The 13029-nt window shown below is 38.6% G+C and overlaps 1 protein-coding gene across 7 annotated transcripts in view; it reads left to right on the forward strand.

The window, feature by feature from the left end:
- TLN2 (talin 2) overlaps positions 1–13029 on the forward strand; it is a 448850-nt gene that overhangs the window by 268147 nt on the left and 167674 nt on the right. For all 7 annotated transcript variants that reach the window (XM_060151222.1, XM_060151260.1, XM_060151243.1 and 4 more), the window contains 2 exons: positions 5584–5647; positions 6669–6773. In XM_060151222.1, the coding sequence (XP_060007205.1) occupies positions 5584–5647; positions 6669–6773 (169 nt within the window). The remainder of the gene's footprint in view (positions 1–5583; positions 5648–6668; positions 6774–13029) is intronic.

The following is a 13029-nucleotide window of genomic DNA, read 5'->3' on the forward strand; positions in this document are numbered from 1 at the left end:
TCTTAGCATCTCTAAAACATTGACTGCCACCACTATGGTCATTGTTACCATTATCTGATTGGGTGTTTCTGTTATTTTATTCCTCTCTTTGTCTGAAAGTTCTCAAATACTGATCACATGGTACGCCTTTTGATCAGAGGGTAGCTTGGAGAGACCAGGGTGCTAAGTAGCTAAGAGCATGGTCTCTGGAGCCCACAGAGGAGGCTTAAGTTGTTGGCTATGATTGTGGGCAACTTACTTAGTATCGCTGAACCTCCTGTTCCATATATAAAAAACTGCAATATTGGAATATTTTCTTCCAAGGACTTTTGTCAGAGTTTAACTAATCTATTTATGCATGTAAAACACCTGAAACATTATTTGCCTTTCAGTAAAACGGCAGCCATTAGTAGTGGAAAACCCTCTATCAACATGGTTTACTGTTGCTTGGATAATCCCCCAAAGTTAATTAAAGTAAAGAATCTATGCTACTACCTCTCTGAAACCCTATATTTTAACTTTCAATTTAAGCATTCATTTGCCAATCTTTTGGTACCGGACCAATGTTTTTTCCTGGTGTGGGTCACCTAGTTAAGGTTGCACGTTATCTTTGTTGGATGAACCACACCATCTGCAAGAGAGTATAAAGATGATCATGAAGCACTCTGAGGACAGACTGTCTTTACATTTTCACTGTTTTTTCCTTTCAGTATTTTACATTTGTCTCGCTTATATCTAATTCAATAACTTTTTGTAAATATTTACCATTAGGAAGCATTTAGTAGCTCTCTTTTGGACTATTTTAACAGTTTATGGGCTGTATTGGTTTATTACATAATTATGTGATAGACAGCCAGCAGCGAGATTGGGGAGCAAATGCAGATAAATATAGATGGGGGAAGAGATGCAACTGACTCGGCCAGAGTGAAAGTAGAGCTCATGAGAGAAGAGTCTCTTGGCTGATTTCAACCTTCCATGGATCTCAGAGTGTGAGAACTTTGACTAGTCTGCTGTCTTAGTAAAATGGGAGATCTGTTATTATTGCACTCCGAAAAAATGATATGCACAAGGCTGGCAGAGGGTTTGGAGGCTGCCCTTTTAAGGTGGGAATGTTTAAGGTGGCAATGCAAGGGACTTTGCTTGGTCAGAGCTTGCTTAATTAGGAGAAAAATTCCCAGTCATGTTTGACCATCTGACCCATTTTCTCAGAGAAAGCCGACAGATTTCACTTGTATGTCTGCCGCAGATGCTTAGGAGCCTTCCATACTTGGGTTTAGTAATCAAAAACACAACCGAGCTGGAACTGCTGAACTGCCGGCTGGCAGGCATCCCTGCTGACACTGTGCATGTTGTCGATTTACTGGAAAGAATACACCCCACACGTGCACGCACACCCACACACTCACTTCTTATTTGAACATACCTTACACTAAACTCCCCCCAGATTGCCTCTGGCAACACCAGGGGTCACACCTCTGGTGCAAGCTTCTGGAAGTTGTTTCTGTACCTACTGAAGAGTGGGAGGTTCAATGCCTTCCAAAGAATGGGAGGGTTAGTTTGCAGTTTGAGTTGAGGGCAGCTTGTGGCCACACAGAACTTTATTGCCATAAATACCCAACATATTCCAGCCTGGCCACTGGATGCTGCCCTCTGGTGTTCTAGTAGCAGTCATCGTTGTGAGTGGGCTTGGCATGGGGCCCTCTTTGGGTCCTTTTGATAACCTTTGCAAGGTCTCCTTTGTTGATGGCATAGGAGCTGCTGTCCAGAGGCTCACAGCAGTGGCCCCCTCAGGATGCTTCCTGGTTATCATTTTAAGGGTGTTCCTGGGGGAGCCTGAAACAGCCCTGTGTTCATGTGCATCTGCTCTTGGACTGGAGGTCAGAGGCTCCCTGCTCCCATCCAGTCCTGTGACCTCAGCTAAGTCACTTGACCTCTCTGTGACTCAGCTTCCTCTTTTGTGACATTGATGCCTTCCATTCTTCTCTCAACCAGACCTTTTTTCCCTGAAGTTGCTTAACAGTAGTCATAACATCTAAGGGGCTGCTGCCTAGATGTTTCTTAGGTTCCTTCCAGCGGACTGATGTGGGGGTCTCTTGATTAGGCCAGAGTGTTCTGGTGGTGCTCAAACCTAGATCCCTGACATTCCAGAAAATATACTCAGAATTTTTGTCTGCAGATGTAGTTTGCAGGTTGAAGAGCTATCATGATTCAAGGCATAATGTAGCCAGAACCTGGACCTGACCCACCCCCTTTTTTGGCTGGAGTATTGAAAGCAAATCTAAGACGGCATACCATTTCGCCTATCAGTACTTCAGTATGTTTTTCTGACAATGAAAAAAATTTTTTAAATAATTAAAACCCCGCCTAACTGCAAATCCACCCTAATACCAAACAAAATTAGAAGCAATTCTTTAATCACATCTAATACCCAGTCTGTGTTAAATTCTCCCCTACATTGTATTAAAAATGTCATTTTGTACTTTGTTAATATCAGGATCCAAACAAGGCCTGTAGTGGTTGGTGTTTTTCTTTTTTAAAAAACAGCTTTATTGAGATGGAGTTTGCCTACCATACAATTGGCCCATTTAAAATTTATATTTCAGCGTTTTTTCGTGTATTCACAAGATTGTGCAGCCATTACCACAATCTAATTTTAGAACATTTGTTTCCCTCCTACAATAAGCCCTGTGTCCGTTACCAGTCATTCCCCAGGTTCCCCTCTCCCTTCCTCAGCCTTTGCAACCTCTAGTCCTATCTGCCTCTATAGATTTGACTATACTGGATGCTTCATATAAATAGAATCATACAGTTTGTGGTCCTTTGTGATGGGCTTCTTTCACTTTGCACAGTGTTTCCATATTGTTGCATGTATCACGCTTAATGCCTTTTTATTGCCAAATAAAGTTACATTGTGTGGCTAAACTACATTTTATTCATCCACTTGTCAGTTGATGGACATTTGAGTTGTTTCCACCTTTTGGCTATTATGAATAATACTACTATGAACATTCACGTACAAATGTTTATGTGGACATATGTTTTTACTTTTCCTAGATATATGCCTAGGAGTAGAATTGCTGTTTAATCTTTTGAGGAACTACCAAATTGTTTTCCACAACAGCTGCTCCATTTTACATTCCCACTAGCAGTGTGTGAAGGTTCCAAATTCTCCATAGCCTTGCCAACACGCCTTCCTGTCTCTCTTTTACTGTAGTGTCCTACTGGGTATGCACTGGTACGCTATTGTGGTTTTTCTTTGTGTTTTCCTGATGGCTGCTGGTGTTGTGTGTCCTTCTGATTCTAATCTGTGTGTCATCTTTTGCACCTCTACCAGCAAGCCATTTATTTGTGAAAAACCTGGGTTATTTGTATAATATTTACAATGATGGGATTTGGCTCATTGGATCTTGGTAGTGTCACTTACCATGTTCCTCTCTCTCTCTCTCTCTCTCTTTTTTAAACTATTAGCTTTTTAAACTATTAGGGTTTTTTTTCTTTTTTTGTAAACTTAGATTTATATTTAGACTCTTAATGAAATTCATATTCAGTTATATATTTACTTATCTTTTCTCTATCGCCAAGAATACTTCCTAGGTGGTACTGTATACTTCCACCTAGGAAATATAGGTGGAAGTATATAGTATGGAAGTATGGTACTGTTACATCAGTCAGAAGGCATATGCTGTGTGGTTATCCCACTCGCATTTAAAATTGATCATTGGGTTTGGATCAGACTGATCCTTCTGTTATAAAGTCCCCCATTAACTTGTTACTTATTGGTTTTAGCAGCCACTCATGCTTGTTTTGATCTATTGGCTATTTCATTAAGAGTTGTAAAATGATGATTTTGGAATTCTATTTTTCCTTCTGCATTTATTAGCTTTATTTCTTTTCCTTTATCAATTTTCGGTATGAGCTGGTGCCCTAGCAACCTCTTAAGGTGATCAATGATTATTTCAAAGAATCTTTATTGAATTTTACATACCTGTGTTTTGACCAATTGCAGTCTTCATTCTTTCTGATGCTCAAATTGCCCCTCACATGAAATTAATTATATGGTGTCTGGGGTTTGCTTCAAATAATCCATGAGAGGGCATGTGGGTAAGGGAGTAGATGAGTCATGAATGGCTATGAGTGATTATTGTTGAAGTTGGTCAGTGAGCACATTGTTCTGTCTTCTCTTTTTTTTTTTTTTGTGCGGTATGTGGGCCTCTCACTGTTGTGGCATCTCCCGTTGCGGAGCACAGGCTCCGGACACGCAGGCTCAGCAGCCATGGCTCACGGGCCCAGCTGCTCCGCGGCATGTGGGATCTTCCTGGACCAGGGCACGAACCCGTGTGTCCCCTGCATCGGCAGGCGGATTCTCAACCACTGCGCCACCAGGGAAGCCCTGTCCTCTCTTCTTTTGTATGAGGTTTTAAAAATCACCCCATGTTTGGCCATCGGTTATCCCTTGATGTCAGTCCAATGTCATTTTGATAAATTCCTTGATCCTCAGGCACAAGAAGCCCCAGGAACATTTTATACATCTCCTGTCCCAAAGCTAGAATCAGTCATTTCTCCAAGGATCCTGGATTCCTCTTAGTGGGAAATGGGGTTGGAAGACCACCTGGCTGACGCACTGGGGGTGCTCATTGCCACCCGGTTGTCCTTGCCCTTAGCCTCTGCAGTGGACACAAGTAGAAAATTTTTTCAGAAAAAGAAAAATGAATCAGACGTTCAATCAATATTTGCATTCAGATTGCAGGGTTTTCATTTAACTTCTTTTGCTTTATTTATTTATTTCATGCTACAAATACTGATTTCTAACAACTAACAATTACTTATTTACTTTATCCTAATTATATATAATATCTACCTACTTAGATAATGTAATATACTAATTTTATAGTGTGTGTGTGTGTGTATATATTTAGGGGGAAGAGTAGATATTAGTTTTGAAATAATGATATCAATATTTAACAAGTCTACTGTGGTCCATTTTATCTTTAAGATATATCTCACTGGGATGGGTATTGTCAAAAGACTGTTTTTCAAAGTTAGTATGTTGGTTCCATACACTGTTAGGTTCATTTGTTTCAATTTGCTTTAGATTTTTAGGTGTTGCATTTTACCCATTTGTGATTTCATTTGGTTCTAAAGTGAAGACTATAGTACAAGGAAAATTAAGAGGTTTAATTTCCATTCTTGTTCCCTTGTCCCTGTTTTTTCCTTCTTTCCATTAAGAATCATTTATATTAGTACTAGATTTATCCTTCTAATGTTTTTTAAAATACATATTAACAGTACAAAATGGAGGACATTTTCCTCCCTTTATCACGAAGGTTAGCATACCGTACACTCTTGGGTGCTTTACTTTGTCATTTTACAGTATATCCTGGACAATCTTTCGTCTTGAATATGTTTGACCCTTTTTATCAGACTGGTTTTATATTTGCATCTTATTGAAGAGCATTGTGGGATATAGCTGTCTGTTATTAATTATACCATAAAATACTGAGAGTTAGGGACTTAACTGTGAGTTTTATGAAAAGTTTCTTTTCTTTCCTCCTCAACATAGAGTATGATAAATGCCTTACCTTTTTTTTATTCTCTCTCTCTCAGTCTAAAGGAATTCCTGCCCAAAGAATACATCAAGCAGAGAGGAGCTGAAAAGAGAATATTTCAGGTACTGGAAATGTTCAGAACTTTATTATTCTCCTCACTTTATTATTCTCCTCATGCATCCACAAAGCCTATCCTCATTTATTAGTCCAAGAGGGGCCTCTGCACAATAGTTTCATACCCCATGCATGTACTCTGCTTATATAATAAATGATTTGTGACTCCAGAGTAAAGAAGCTGACAGTTCTACTTTGGGCAGATTTATTATCTTAATCCATACCTTCTTGCTAAAGGTTCCTTAGCCCTTCTGGGAAAAATGTGCATACATTTAATTTCAGAGACGTTATCTTGGAAGCATTGAAACAAGGCAATTTGCCATTAAAATGCACTGAGGCAGACACTTCAAGAAGCCTTTTTTAATCCTGAGATTTGTTTTTTGAACCTCAGAATTTGGGAACTGGTGTCTTTTTAAAATCCAGGTTTATTCTAAAATTCAGAAAGTTATCTATTGTAGGCAACCAGTAAAAAAAAAGCCCTGTCATCAGCTTTGCCAGGAAACACTCACTCTAGTGAATCCAAAATACCAAAGTGTTTTGGCAATGAAATGTAAATATAAATTGGAAGAGATAAATTTCATGTGTATAAAAACATATTTTTTTTAAATCCAGTATTGTTTGCACACACTGAGATGTCCAGGCATTTATATATCCTGCTCTTTGGAAAACTTTATCTTTTGCCTGGATGTTAGAATTCAGGATGAGAACATTTTTCTAGTTCTCCTTTGACGTGTTGGTCCTGAACCTTTCGGAATGTGGAGCCCTTTGAAAATTAGGTTACAATTATGGACCCTGTTCTTGCCATGCTGCATGTGCATGAATTGTTGCATATAACTGAAATCTATAAGGAATTTGGGTTCACGTTCCAGTTAAGAAACTGTGCATTAGCACTTTCTGTGTGCTCTGACCCTCGGTCAGCAGGGACATGCATCCACAAAGGCATAGAGGCCATGTGGAATAACACCTCTCACAAAGTCCACCTGCTGTCAGAGCTGCAGTAACTGGTCCCTGCCTCTGTCACGTTTGTAGGAGCACAAGAACTGTGGAGAGATGAACGAGATAGAAGCCAAGGTCAAGTATGTCAAACTCGCCCGGTCTCTCCGGACGTACGGTGTGTCCTTCTTCCTGGTGAAGGTGAGTTGGGCGTGATGGAGGGGGCGTTTGCCTCTGCCACCTCTTTTGTTAAAGGGTTTGCTGTTAACCTTGATTGTCATCTCTAGACCCCTAGCATTTGCACATGGAACATCTGGGCAGTGGTGACCTGAATTGAGCTGTAGGACAGACATGAGGTGTAAGAGCTGTGAGGCTGGTGAGTGAGCTTGGCTGCCTGCAGGCCTCAGGACAGCTGTGTCTTGGCTCTGCTCTCAGTCACTGCTATAAAGTCCCTGAAGGAGTACCTTTACTTTCAATTGCTAGCACTTTCCCCTGAGAATGTTTCACTTAAGATCTTCCAGAGTGCACTGGACTAAGTGAAGGTTGTTGACCACTGCAGGCCAAATCAAATTCATGTGGTAGTTATGGTACCGAATTTGTATCCTTTTAGATGGGTCTTGGGATTTTCTGTAGCCTTCAGATCTGTTTTCACAGGAATTGCTGGCCTGACTACTAGAGGGACAGAGGTGGATCTTTGAAATTCAACCTGTGAGCAAGCAGAGGGTGTGTTCTTGAATTCACTAAGAAGCCCTCCCAGTAGCTTCCTTCCCCGTTTTCATATCCTGACCTCACGTACTCTCTTGTAGTCATCCCTCTGATAGGTTTCATTATTTCCACTTGCTTTGCTGTGACTCTGGGTCTCCTGTCTCTTGCTCTTCACCCTGGAGAAAGCTCTACCATGTGATGAACTTTCTTGTGCTGCTTAAGGCCCTGGGGAGTGTTACCAGCTGTGTTGCAGCTGCTTCTAGGGACTGAAGTTGGAAGGTCAGTGACAGGGTGGTTTAAGGAGGTGTCTATTCCCACAGCTAAAAAGAACTGGAAAAGAAAGAAGTTTTGGTGTCTACTAGAATGTTTGGGCATATGGATGCTTTTCTTGACTCCAGTCCTCATTGGAGGAAGCTGCTTCATTTGGGGCCAAGAGAAATAAAAGATATTATATGGAAAAAAGGTGTATGTTTAATGCTGATTAGTTATTTCAGCCAAGCAGCTCTCAGCTTTATACCAGAAAATGCTGGGGCCCTTGCAAATAAAAAAAGCATAGGTGAATCACTTTGTTTTTAAGAAAAATAATTTAGAAATTGAATTTTTCATTTCAGTGTGTTTTAAACTATCAATCAGTTTTTGAATGGTGCTGATGGTGGTATTCTAGGTAATGACTAGGTAATTTCCCAATATTAATAATGACATTAATAACAGTAAACAATTATATGTCAGGCATGTCTTATTCAAATCTGTCAGCATCCCAATGGCAGAATTACTGCTATTATCTTCTTTTTATGAATGAGAATCAAGGCCAGAAAGATCAATGACTCAGCTGGGACCATAAGCCTAGTAACTGTAGGATGTAGGACTTGAATTCAGGTCTCTCTGACTTAAAAGCCTGTGTTCCCAGGCAGTGGGCTATGCTGACTTACCTAGGGTGGCCCCATTTGATATGTGCTCACCTGCTTTCATTATCCTACCCACCCCCACATCCCCACCATGAGTACATGGTTAGATCTGCTTGTTTTAGAAGAAAAGTCTGCTTTTCATTTTTTTTTAAATTTATTTATTTATTTATTTTTGGCTGCGTTGGGTCTTTGTTGTTGTGCGCGGGCTTTCTCTAGTTGCAGCGAGCAGGGGCTACTCTTTGTTGCGGTGCGTGGGCTTCTCATTGCAGTGGCTTCTCTTGTTGCAGAGCACGGGCTCTAGGTGCGTGGGCTTCAGTAGTTGTGGCATGTGGGCTTGGTAGTTGTGGCCTGTGGGCTCAGTAGTTGTGGCTCACGGGCTCTAGAGTGCAGGCTCTAGAGCGCAGGCTCAGTAGTTGTGGCGCACAGGCTTAGTTGCTCCGTGGCATGTGGGATCTTCCCTGACCAGGGCTTGAACCCATGTCCCCTGCACTGGCAGGCGGATTCTTAACCATTGCGCCACCAGGAAGTCCTGGCTTTTCATTTATTATTCTGATGAGTTCTAATACCTCACAAAGATTAAGTCGTTTTCAGCATCTCCAATGATACTGGTATCATTTTCCATGGTTGTGTGGGTTTGAGTTTTTCTCTAGTCCTTCATATATGAAATTTATCTTTCAAATTCATATTGTTTTCTATTAATACCATCAAACTTCACACAGAGTCAGTTTCAGTGTTGTGCATAAAGGTCAGTAAATTTAGGAAAATACATAGCACACAGCAGTCTGCATGTAATTAAAAAGAGACATTGAATAGCAAGTTCCAGAAAAGAGAAATTTGTTCTCCACATATAATTGAGGGCCTGGGAAGAATCTGTCCATGGCTAGTAGGATAATTAGAGGTAAAACACAGATGCTATGGTTATTGCAAGGTCTTGCAGGTTTGGTCAAATGAAAACTCTCCTTTTACAGAAGTGTTTAAGGCAAAGTAAGAAAGTAATGCAAATTTCCTTCCTTCTTCCTTTCCTCCCTTCCTTTCTTCCTTTTCATTTTTTAAAAATTACATCTCTTTGAAGGAAGGTCAGGGTCAGGAGGTAGGCAGCACTGACAGCTTTCATATACATGTTAGACATTCACATTTTGTTTTTCATTACTTTTATTTTTTTGTCACTATAAAAGTGAGTACACTGCTCATTTCAATTTTTTGCTCAGTGGTCTTATTTAGTGTACATTTTATTTTTAAGTTGATTTTGATAGTTTATTTGATCATAGTTTGCCCTGTTTTAAAAGTAAATTCAGGAATAATGCAATATTATGAATTAATATATCTAATAAATCAGAGCAGGTCAAATAAAGTGACATCATATGCACTGAACTATCTAGAAAAGAAATATAGAAAACAGTCTCATTCACAATAGCATCAAAAACAGTAAAATACTTAGGAATAAGTTAAGCCAAGGAAGTGAAAGATGTATATGATGAAAACATTAAAACAGTGATGAAAGAAATCAAAGAAGTAAATGAACAGATATCCTGTGTTCTTGGATTGGAAGAATTAAAATTATTGAAATGTCCATACTATTCAAAGCCATCTATAGATTCAATGAAACTGGTCCTCTATCTTACATCATTCACAACAATTCACTCAAAATGGATTAAGGACTTAAGTGTAAGCCATAAAACTGTAAAAATCCTAGAAGAAAACATAGGTGGTAAACTCCTTGACAGGGTTCTAGGCAATGATTTTTTGGATATGACATCAAAAGCACAAGCAACAAAAGCAAACACAAACAAGTTGAACTACGTCAAACTAAAAAACTTGTGCACATCAAAAGAAACAACAAAAGAAAAAGGCAACCTACAGAAAGGAGAAAATATTTGCAAACCATGTATCTGGTAAGGGGTTTATACCCAAAATATATAAGCAATTCTTTATAACTCCATAGCAAAAAACAACAACAAAAATACCCCCAAATAATCCAATTAAAATGGGCAAAGGACATGAGTAGACATTTTTCCAAAGAGGATATTCAGATAGCCATGAGGTACATGGAAAGGTACTCGGCATCACTAACATCAGGGAAATACAGATCAAAGCCACAAGGAGCTATCACCTCACCCCTGTTATAAAAAAAGAACAAGGATTAGCAAGGATGTGGAGAGAAGAGAGTCCTTGTGCACTGTTGGTAGAAATGTAAATTGGTACAGCTGCTGTGGTGAACAGTGTGGAGGATCCTCAAAATTTTAAAAATAGAACTGCCGTATGATCCAGCAATCCCACTTCTGGATATATATCTGAAGGAATTGAAATCACAAGCTCAAAGAGATATCTGTACTCCTCTGTTCTTTGAACCATTATTTACAATAACCAAGATATGGAAACAATCTAACTATCCACCAGCAGATGAATAGATAAAGAAAACGTGGTAGGTAAATACGGTGGAATATTATTCAACCATAAAAGAGAAATTCCTGCCATTTGCAACAACATGGATGAAATTTGAGGTCGGGAAGAGATATGGGGACATATGTATAGGTATAACTGATTCACTTTGTTATAAAGCAGAAACTAACACACCACTGTAAAGCAATTATACTCCAATATAGATGTTAATTAATAAATAAATAAATAAAAAGAAACTTCAGGGCATTATGCTAAGTGAAATAAATCAGAGAAAGACAAATACTGTATGATCTGACTTATACGTGGAATTTTCAAAAGCCAAAGTCACAAAAACAGTAGATTGGTGGTTGCTGGGGTGGGGAAATGAGTAAATGTCGGTCAAAGCACACGAACTTGCAGTTTTAAGAGGAATACCTTTTGAGGAACTAATGTACAGCATGGTGACTATAGTTAACAATACTGTATTACATACTTGCGAGTTGCTAAGGGAGTAAATTTTTTTTATTTTTTATTAAAAATTTTTTTAATAACTTTTTTGGAGTGTTGTGTTTTCGTTTTCATTTGTCTCTTGGTATTTTTTAATTTCCTCTTTGATTTCTTCAGTGATCCATTGGTTGTTTAGTAGCATATTATTCAGCTTCCACATGTTTGTATTTTTTGCAGTTTTTTCCTTACAGTTACTTTCTAGCCTCATAGTGTTGTGGTTGGAAAAGATGCTTGATATAATTTCCTTTTCTTAAATTTACTGAGGTTCACTTTGTGGCCCAGCATGTGATCTATCCTGGATCACATGTTCCATGTGCAGTTGAAAAGAATGTATATTCTACTGCTTTTGGATGGAGTGCTCTGTAAATATCAATTAAGTCCATTTGGTCTAGTGTGTCATTTCAGGCCTGTGTTTCCTTATTGATTTTCTGTCTGGATGATCTGTCCATTGATATAAGTGGGGTGTTAAAGTCCCCCAGTATTATTGTGTTATTGTCAATTTCTCCTTTTATATGTGTTAACATTTGCCTTTTATATTGAGGTGCTCTTATGTTGGGTGCATATATATTTACAATTGTATTTTCTTCTTGATTTGATCCTTTGATTATTATGTAATGTCCTTCTTTGTCTCTTATAAGAGTCTTTATTTTAAAGTCTATTTTGTCTAAGTGTTGCTACTCCAGCTTTCTTTTGATTTCCATTTGCTTAGAATACCTCTTTCCATCCCCTCATTTTCAGTCTGTACGTGTCTCTAGATCTGAAGTGAGTCTCTTGTAGGCAGGATATACAGGTCCTGTTTTGTTATCCATTCAGCCAGTCGGTGTCTTTTGGCTGGAGCATTTAATCTGTTTGCATTTCAGGTGATTACCAATATGTATATTCCTATTGCCATTTTGTAAATTGTTTTGGGTTTGTTTTTGTAGGTCTTTTTTTCCCCTTTCTTCTTTGGTTCTCTTCTCTTGTGATTTGATGACTATCTTTAGTGTTAGGTTTGGCTTCCTTTTTCTTTTTTATGTGTATATCTATCATAGATTTTTGTCTTGCAGTTACCGTGAGGTTTTTGTATAGCAGTGTATGTATATACCTGCTTGTTTTAAGTTGCTCATCTCTTAATTTCAAATGCATTTTAGATACCCTGCATTTGTACTCTCCTCCCCTCATGATTACTGTTTTTGATATTATATTTTACATCTAATTCTTTTGTGTATCCCTTAACTGCTTATTGTGGATACAGATGATTTTACTGTTTTTGTCCTCCCTACTAGCTTTGTGTGTAGATGATTTCCTACCTTTATTGTATGTTTGCCTTTACCAGTGAGCTTTTCCATTTCACGACTTTCTTATTTCTAATTGTGGCCTTTTCTACCTAGAGAAGTTCCTTTAGCATTTGTTTTAAAGCTGGTTTGGTGGTGCTGAATTCTTTTAGCTTTTGCTTGTCCATAAAGCTTTTGATTTCTCCATCAAATGTGAACGAGAGCCCTGCTGGGTAGAGTATTCTTCATTGTAGATTTTTCTCTTTCATCACTTTAAGTATGTCCTGCCACCCCCTTCTGGCCTGCAGATTTTTTCTGCTGAAAAAAATCAATGGATAGCCTTATGGTAGTTCCCTTGTATATTATTTGTTGCTTTTCTCTTGTTGCTTTTAATATTCTTGCTAAGAGTGTAAATCTTAAATGTCCTCATCATAGCAACTACAAAAAGGTAATTTTGTGAGGTGAAGGATGTGTTAACCTTACTGTGGTAATCATTTCTCAATATATACATATATCAAATCATATTGCACACCTTAAACTTACATAATGTTCTATGTCAGTTATATCTAAATGAAGCTGGAAAAGATGGCATCATGTGATCATTTGATAAGTGATAAAGCCACTAAGGTGTTTGATAAAATTCAGGTACTCATTATAAAAATTTCCATAAAATGCTGGAATAAAAGTGTACTTCCTCAACAGGGTAGA

The sequence above is a fragment of the Lagenorhynchus albirostris genome, chromosome 1 (genome assembly GCF_949774975.1).
Source record: "Lagenorhynchus albirostris chromosome 1, mLagAlb1.1, whole genome shotgun sequence".
In the NCBI taxonomy this organism is placed as follows: Eukaryota; Metazoa; Chordata; class Mammalia; order Artiodactyla; family Delphinidae; genus Lagenorhynchus; species Lagenorhynchus albirostris.